An 8,284-nucleotide genomic window follows, 5' to 3' on the forward strand; every position below is an offset into this window, starting at 1 on the left:
TAAAAAAAAAAAAAGAGAGAGAGAGAGATAAATGTTAGGACACGTTGAAGAAATGCACCTAAGTGCAACCACAAAGACTGAACTCAGCAAGTACCCAAGGCAGGATGCATAGCTTAAATTTATAGCTTTCTCATAGTGGTGGAAGTCTCAGGATTTATAGGTGTGACTCATAAACACTAATGTCTCAGAGAGGAAGAATCCTGCAGGAGCTGAACCTCCAAGCCGCCAGCTACCAGCTCTTGGTACCTTGCCTGATCACCCCCACCCCCTTATCCAAAACAGCTCTGGAAGAACAAGGATTCCACTTCGGCCAAGCCAAGTTAATTTGCAGGCTGGGATAGGGTAATAAAGATATATTTGAAAGCCAGTTGGCAAGGCAGGTTGCCCAAGTGAAAAAGTTTGTCAACACAGGAAAGAAAACTCACCTTGTGTTCTTTCGTTATGCTATTAATTCTCAAGGACAAAGGAGTCTTGAGAATTACCTTGTCCCTAATACGCCACAAAACACTGTGACTGACATCACAAAGTGACTGGGATTTACAATTTTGAGGATTTACTGTGACCACAGTCCTCAGTTGTGCTGAGGCAGAGACCTCAAGCCTCCAGAACCTCCCACCGCCGTCATTTCTCAGACACACACAAAATCAGCAGTTTTGTCGGCAACAAACTGTGGGTAACACAGAAGTCAGTCCAAATCCACAGGGTAGCTCCACCAGCCCACACCTACTGCGGGACCCAATAGATTCTTCTTTTTCAAAACCTTGATCTGGAACAGGGCGCTGGTGGCGCAAACATGTTATGCTGAGCTACACGAAGGGCTGAGAAGATGTGAGGATCCTGGTTCAAAGGCAGCTGGGGCAGAAAGAAAATCTGAGACCCGTATCTCAAATGAATCAGCAAAGAGCAAGGAACAAAGGTATGGCTCAAGTGGTAGTGTACCAGCCCAGAGTAAAAGGCCAAGCAAGAGCAAAAGGCCTTGAGTTCAGGTCTCACTACCTCTGTGTGTGTGTGTGTGTGTGTGTGTGTGTGTGTGTGTGTGTGTGTGTCACTACCTGTGTGTGTGTGTGTGTGTGCGTGCACACGAATGCGTGCACACACACACACACACACAATACCTTGACCTGACATTTGACCGCATCAATTTGTCAAACCCAGGGACACAATGAACAACAATTCAGCCCAGCCAGGGCTGCTGTTGCCTGAATCTCAAGATTTCAGTCTGGATTCCACAGGATCTTCTAAATTGGAGGCCACTTTTAAAGCCACTAAAAGAAGGGAGCATTTCAGCCCTGATAGCCTGTCTTTGTTCTGACCCTTCTGCCTTTTGGACTCCGGCTAACACTTTACAGACCACATATCAATAAGTATAATGTGCACCCCACAAGACTCAGACTTCACAGGGGTTAAAAAAAAAAAAGGACGCATAATAGGGCCGTCTCCTACTCTGTGAAATGCTCTCACAGTCAGAAGTGCCCTGAAACGGTGGAATCACACAGGGCCTGACTGTAAACACTCTCAGGCATCCCATACGCAACAATCCTGCCACCCCTCCCTCCTGAAATCCTGCCACCCCCTCCCTCCTGAAATCCTGCCACCCCCTCCCTCCTGAAATCCTGGCACCCCCTCCCTCCTGAAATCCTGCCACCCCCCTCCCTCCTGAAATCCTGCCACCCCCTCCCTCCTGATAGCTCTGTTCTGTTCCCCCAAAGGTAACCTGAAAAGCAGTGACAACTCTCTCTTTAGGCCAGGCCTAAATGAAAACACTTCCTGGTTTCTGGCTTTTTTGAGGGGGCAGGGAGGGCCGGCTGTAGTGCTGGAGCAGAGACTCTTAAGAACAAAACAAGCAGGGCCTAGAGTCCATTGTACCCTCACCCCTTAGCAAACATTCCTGAGGCCGCAGGGGCTTCTTGACAAGCTGATGCATTTAATGTTTCTTAAAGCATCCAGTAAATGCCTCTTTGGAATCCAAGCCACTGGGGTGACATTTTCAGACAGCTCCCTGCTCTTCCCCCACTGGCTGAATTCAAGAGGAAAAGGAACAAGCCAAACCAGCAGGGCTGGGCAGGGGATGTAGCTCAGAAGTACAACAAGGCCCAAGGTTTTATCCCCAGCACTGCAAAGAAAAGGGAGAGGAAGACCATTGGCGGCGGTGACAGACGGGAGCCATTGAGATTTTTAAAGTACATTGTTATAAATTGATCCAAGATGTCTGATGAAGCAAATGCTTCCAAGAAAGTCAACTCAATCAAAAAGAAATCCAGAAACAAAAGTTGATGAGGACGTAGCCTCAGAGCAAAAAAGGGTAGAAGTACAGCAAAAAAGAAATCAAATTCATTCAAAGCACCTCTCCTTCCTGAAAGACAAGTGAGATGTACTAAGATGGATACAAATAACATCCCACAAAAGAAAACCCTGGCAATGTCTTCCAAAGGATGCCAAGGAACATTTGCAAGTTAAGATGGAACCAATGATAACTACTTTAGGTGGCACCAATAAAAATAAAGAACAAATTCATTATCATCTCAACTACTTAAATAAAAGATTGCTACAGCAGTGCGACACCCTGAAAGCTCCTCCCGGAAAGCTGAACTGTTGAACTGACCTTTCAAGCTACTAAAAGATGAAGCAGGCCCAGGACAGAGCTAATAAAGAAGGTCTGATGTCACTGCAGGAGGAAATAAATTAAATAGTGGAAACCATACTATTGAATACTGAGTGCTTAAAAAACCAAGTTTAAATTCTGGCTCAAGGACAGCACTAGCCCCTGAGTTCCAACCCCAGGATCAACAAAAAAGAAAAAAGAAAAGAAGAAGAAAAAAAAAAATTCAGCAGGACCACAGACATCCTCATCCGTATTCTCACAGACCCTGGGAGCGCCCACATCCCAATGCACTTTCCAAAATGCTGACAAGTCCTGCAGACCCGGAATCTGAAAAAGCATTCCTGTTCTTTCTTCCAGAGCAGCACAGGACAACAGGTTTTGGGTGTGGAGTTTGTTGTTTTGTTTTGTTTTGTTCTTTTAGCTTTGGATTTGTATGCTGAAGGCAACAAGATCTGAAGCTACAAGTACAGTGGCAATGTAACCAGTTTGGAACCCTGTGGCCATCTGAGCAGACGCCTTGCTAGACTTCAACGGAGCTCCCCAAATTTCCTGAATGTTTCTCTCCAGGATGCTAAGTGTCCTTTTACTTCACATCAGAGACAAAAGTCAGACTTTACACTCTGTAATCTTATAAAACACAGCATGAGAGACTCCCTGTTTCTTTTTCCTTTCTCTGGCTACAAAAAAAAAAAAAAAAACACACACACACACAGATGAAGCGAGTATTTGTTTGCGTTTTACTATGTAAATAAAGCTGTTTCTCAGGGGCAAGCTAGAGAAGAAAACAGAGCTTCACACAAACACTGGAAATGGCAAAGGCTTCTCAACAAACCACCCAAAGTCTTGAAAAAGGAGAATTAAGCCACGAGAAGTCTTTTAAAAGCAAAAGGCAGCAAGCTACTTTTAACCTAGCAAAATGATTTACAATGTCTGGGCACCATTGTGGTTATCACTCCTGGAGACCGCTGCCAATGGCCTTCAGTTTGGAGAGAGGCTGTTGCGTGGGTCTAGAAGGCACCCAGCAGCTATCCTACGGGAGCTGAGGTGATTCAGCTGAGACAGTTAAGAACATCAGTGCCGCAAACCTGTCCCTCCCAGATGTTACCACAATATTGATTATGGCTATGTGGGATCACCATCTAATTTCCAGAGGACTTCCCAGGACTTGCCAGGCCTGTGGTGACAAGGTATACACAATTTCACCTCGTTTGGCCAACAGCTGTTTCATCTACAAAATGAGCACAGGAAAATTCTGTACCTGAGAACACAGTCAGCTTGGTTTTTGACATCTCTTCCTGTTTGCAGTGTTGGAGCCAGAATCCATGCATGCCAGGCAAGCTCTCTACCACTGACCTCCATCGCCAGTCCCCAGCCCCATTTTGACATGACTCCTATGAGACTTTCAAATGACATCCAAATGATTCAAGTGATACCCACACTACCATCAAGACAATGTGTGATCTTACTTTTGATCAAGTTACCCCCAAACCCAAGTCAGCTGAAGAGCAAATTGGATAATAAAGAATCTTAATTGTGTATATAACTATTTAATTGCAAAGACTTGAGTACAAAAGAAAAGATGACAAGAACTGGTATTTAATTATCCCCAGATGCTACTGGAAAAAGAAAAATTCAAAACTCGGATAAATTTTATTTCTAGTGAGAAAAGTTTCCCCAGCATCTACCATAACATCTACTCTCCCATGTCCTCGTCCCCTTTTTCTTATGCTGACACTAAGGCTTGAACCCAGGGCCTTAAATTCTCCCTTGGCTTTGCTACTTAAGCCTGGCCCAATACTACTTGAGCCACACCTTCACTTCCAGCTTTTCGCTGGTTAATTGGAGATAAGAGTCCCAGACTTTTCTGCCCAGGCTGGCTTCAAGCTATCTATGACTCCCAGATCTCAGCTTCCTGAGTAGCTTGGAGTACAGGCGTGAGCCAGCTGCGCCTAGATTTCTCCTTGTACTTTTTAAGAGATCACAAACATACGCTTCATAGTTATCATTTTAAAAGTGTCCTTTTGGGTGTAGAAGGGTAGTACTGGGGCTTGAACTCAGGTATGCTAGCCAGGAAGGCTTCTACCACTGAGCCATGCCTCCAGCCACTTTGAAATGATGTTGCAACAGTTAATTTTCCCCTCCTCTCTCCCATCTTGCAAGTAACATTGATGATCTCAATATAGGAGAAAAGACAGGTATGTAAAACATGAAGAATGTTGCTGGTATTATGAAGTGAGACCTGTGGTTAAAAACACACATGTGCAATAGCATCCGTGCAATAGCATGTGTGTGTGAGCCTAAGTATGCATAGAAATACAAAACAAAAGCCCCAAGCAGTTCTGAATTTCCAATGCCCTGAAGCATCAAAACCACTTTTTTTTTCTGCTTGTGTGCGCAAGCACCAATCCTAGGGCTTGAACTCAGGGCCTGGATGCTTTCCCCAAGCTTCTTTTCTCAAGGCTAGTGTACTACCACTTGAGCCACAGCACCTCGTTCAGCTTTTTGCTGAAATAATTAAAGAGTCTCACAAACTTTTCCTGCCCAGATCCTCAGATCTAAGCCTAGGATTACAGGAGTGAGCCGCTGGCACCCAGCAAGACTTTTCTAGTCCCATTGGAACACATATAAAAACAGAATAAAACTGGGAACACAGCTCAATGGTATAGCTTAGTATTACTGGTTTGCTCAGCACCTCCTTCAATTTCTAGAAAGCAAAGAGAAGTAGGAGGCCGCTAAGAATGCAGACTTTTTAGAACCAGGATAACTTATACAAAAGAGCTCAGCTAAGCCTCTTTCAAGTCTGGTAAAAAACAACAGGCAAAGTTCTGTTTCTACTGTGCAAAACCAAAAAGCAAGACTCTATGATCAATAATGTTCCACAATTATTCCACTTGCTATTAAGCTGTGTTTGGGGAAGATGTACAGAATCAAGTTTTTCATGTTTGGACTTTTAAAATTGATGACACAAGGTATGGGAGTGTATGTTTATAATCCTGACATATGGAAGGCTGAGAGTTCCAAGATTGCCTGCGTTTCATACCTAGAACTTATCTCAAAAAAAAAAAAAAAAGAAAGAAATGCATGAATTTTTTTATACCTTTTTAACCGCTGCCATCAGAAATGCCTTCTACAACCTTCATTGGAAAGCCCAGGCCAGCGATGGGGCTCAGTGGTAGGACCACAGAATTGCCTAGAATGTGCCAGGCCTGGGTTTGATCCACAGCACCACAAAGAAAGGAAAAACACAAGCTAGTGCACTTTGAAAGAAGTATGCAGTACACGACTGCCCACTGTCTTTTCAAAGAATCCGCTTGATACAGGAGTACAAACTGATTTATTTATAACTATGCCCACCTCTTTCCTGAGTTCAACATAAATCCAGTGCACAACAACAACAACGTCTCCCCTCTAAGTCTCTGGTTTTGTAAACATAAAAGTGAGAGGAGCTAGGGGTAAGCTGAGTAACAGAGCACTTATCTAGAGTCCCGGTACCAAGACAGAAACAGACAGACAAACAGGCAGGCAGGCAGACAGGCAGACAGGCAGACAGACAGACAGGCAGGCAGGCAGGCAGGCAGACAGGCAGGCAGACAGACAGACAGGCAGGCAGGCAGACAGACAGGCAGACAGGCAGGCAGGCAGACAGACAGACAGACAGGCAGGCAGACAGACAGACAGGCAGACAGGCAGACAGAGAGACAGGCAGGCAGGCAGGCAGACAGGCAGGCAGGCAGGCAGGCAGGCAGACAGGCAGGCAGGCAGGCAGACAGACAGGCAGACAGGCAGACAGACAGACAGACAGACAGACAGGCAGGCAGGCAGACAGAGAGACAGGCAGGCAGGCAGGCAGGCTGACAGACAGACAGGCAGGCAGACAGGCAGGCAGACAGACAGGCAGACAGACAGACAGGCAGGCAGACAGGCAGGCAGACAGGCAGGCAGACAGGCAGGCAGGCAGACAGACAGACAGGCAGGCAGACAGGCAGGCAGGCAGGCAGGCAGGCAGACAGACAGGCAGACAGACACACAGACAGACAGGCAGACAGACAGACAGGCAGGCAGGCAGGCAGACAGACAGACAGACAGACAGGCAGACAGACAGACACACAGGCAGACAGACACACAGACAGACAGACAGACAGACAGGCAGGCAGGCAGGCAAAGGAAGACCCAATTGGAGAAATAGGTAGTCTCATTGGCTGCTTGAACAATAAAGCTATGCTACCCCCCGAAACCTTCCTTGTGGGGTGCGTGAGGCTTCCTTTCCTTTCTTCCTGCGGTGGCGAGTGAGGCAGGCCGCTCCACCCCGCACGTCACCTTCTTCCAAAGCTTCTCCTCGTCCAGGATATTTACCTGTCCAGGGACCTTCGCTCTGAGGACGAGGGGCGCAGGAGGGGGGGGACGCGCTCCACTCTTCCCCCAGACACGGATCACCCCCTTTTCCACCCGAAGCACCCCCGAGACACGAGTTCGTGGCTGTGCGCCTTGCACAGGTGCACGCGCGTGTCGTTCTAGATCGCTTTGCTCCTGACACACGATCCTTGCAAGTTGCAAAGCCATGCACCCCCCTCCACCCCGAGATCCACGGACACACACGCGCGCGCTTGCACACGCACAGTTCTAGATCGCTTTGCTCCTGACACACGATCCTTGCAAGTTGCAAAGCCATGCACCCCCTCCACCCCAAGATGCACGGACACATCCATGCGCGCGCTTGCACACGCACAGTTCTAGATCGCTTTGCTCCTGACACACGATCCTTGCAAGTTGCAAAGCCATGCCCCCCCTCCACCCCGAGATGCACGGACACATCCATGCGCGCGCTTGCACACGCACAGTTCTAGATCGCTTTGCTCCTGACACACGATCCTTGCAAGTTGCAAAGCCATGCCCCCCCTCCACCCCGAGATCCACGGACACACACGCGCGCGCTTGCACACGCACTCACACGCACACGGACTTTCCTGTCATGGACACACGCATGCTCACGTCCTCACCCCGTTGGAAAGTTTCCTTGCAAAGTGCCTCCCCGTGTGGGGGCGCACACGCACGCAGGGAACGGGCCGCAACCGGGTCCCCCATTCCCCCCCCCCCGCGATCCCCACGGGGGGGGGGGGACCCCGCCAGACGCGCGCCCCAAAGACGCCGGTGCCACCGCGCCTGCGCCCAACCCCGGCCTGGGGGGAAGCGCGCTCGCCCCGGGTGCACTACCTTGGTGATGACCAGCGGCTCGCCGTGCTCGCGCCCGCCCTTGAGGGTGAAGCCCCAGGGCGCGCCGCCGCGCAGCAGCACCTCCAGCACCCGCGCGCCATCGGCCGCGCGCGCCTCGGCGGCCTCCGCCGCGGGCCCAGCGCGGGGCTCGGCGGCCTCCATGGCGCCACGAGCCAACTTGCACGGCAACCCGCAGGCGAGGGGCGAGCGCGGGGAGGCTGCGCACGGCGCGGGAGCAGGAGGAGGAGGAGCGGGAGGCGGGGAGGAGGCGGGGCGAAGCGGGACGGGGCCGCCGTGCTGGCCCGCGTCCATCTGCAGAGGGCGCCCTGCCCCGAAAGCCGGGACGAAACGGAGGACCGCGCGACCCGTGCGGGAGAAGAGGCCCTGGTGGGGCACTAATCCGCACACGCACGAGTGGTTTGCTCCAATGCACACACGCACAAGTGTTTTGCTCCAATGCACAACTGTTTT

The 8,284-nt window shown here is 49.6% G+C and overlaps 1 protein-coding gene across 1 annotated transcript in view; it reads right to left on the minus strand.

Moving 5' to 3' along the window:
- Positions 1–7,975, minus strand: part of LOC122095474 (protein Shroom2-like) — a 91,090-nt gene extending 83,115 nt beyond the window's left edge. The window contains exon 1 of the mRNA XM_042665824.1: positions 7,814–7,975. Within this exon, the coding sequence (XP_042521758.1) occupies positions 7,814–7,975 (162 nt within the window). The remainder of the gene's footprint in view (positions 1–7,813) is intronic.
- Between the last annotated feature and the right edge of the window lie 309 nt (positions 7,976–8,284).

This window comes from Dipodomys spectabilis, unplaced genomic scaffold, assembly GCF_019054845.1.
Source record: "Dipodomys spectabilis isolate Male_0828 unplaced genomic scaffold, ASM1905484v1 ptg000352l, whole genome shotgun sequence".
Classification (NCBI taxonomy): Eukaryota; Metazoa; Chordata; class Mammalia; order Rodentia; family Heteromyidae; genus Dipodomys; species Dipodomys spectabilis.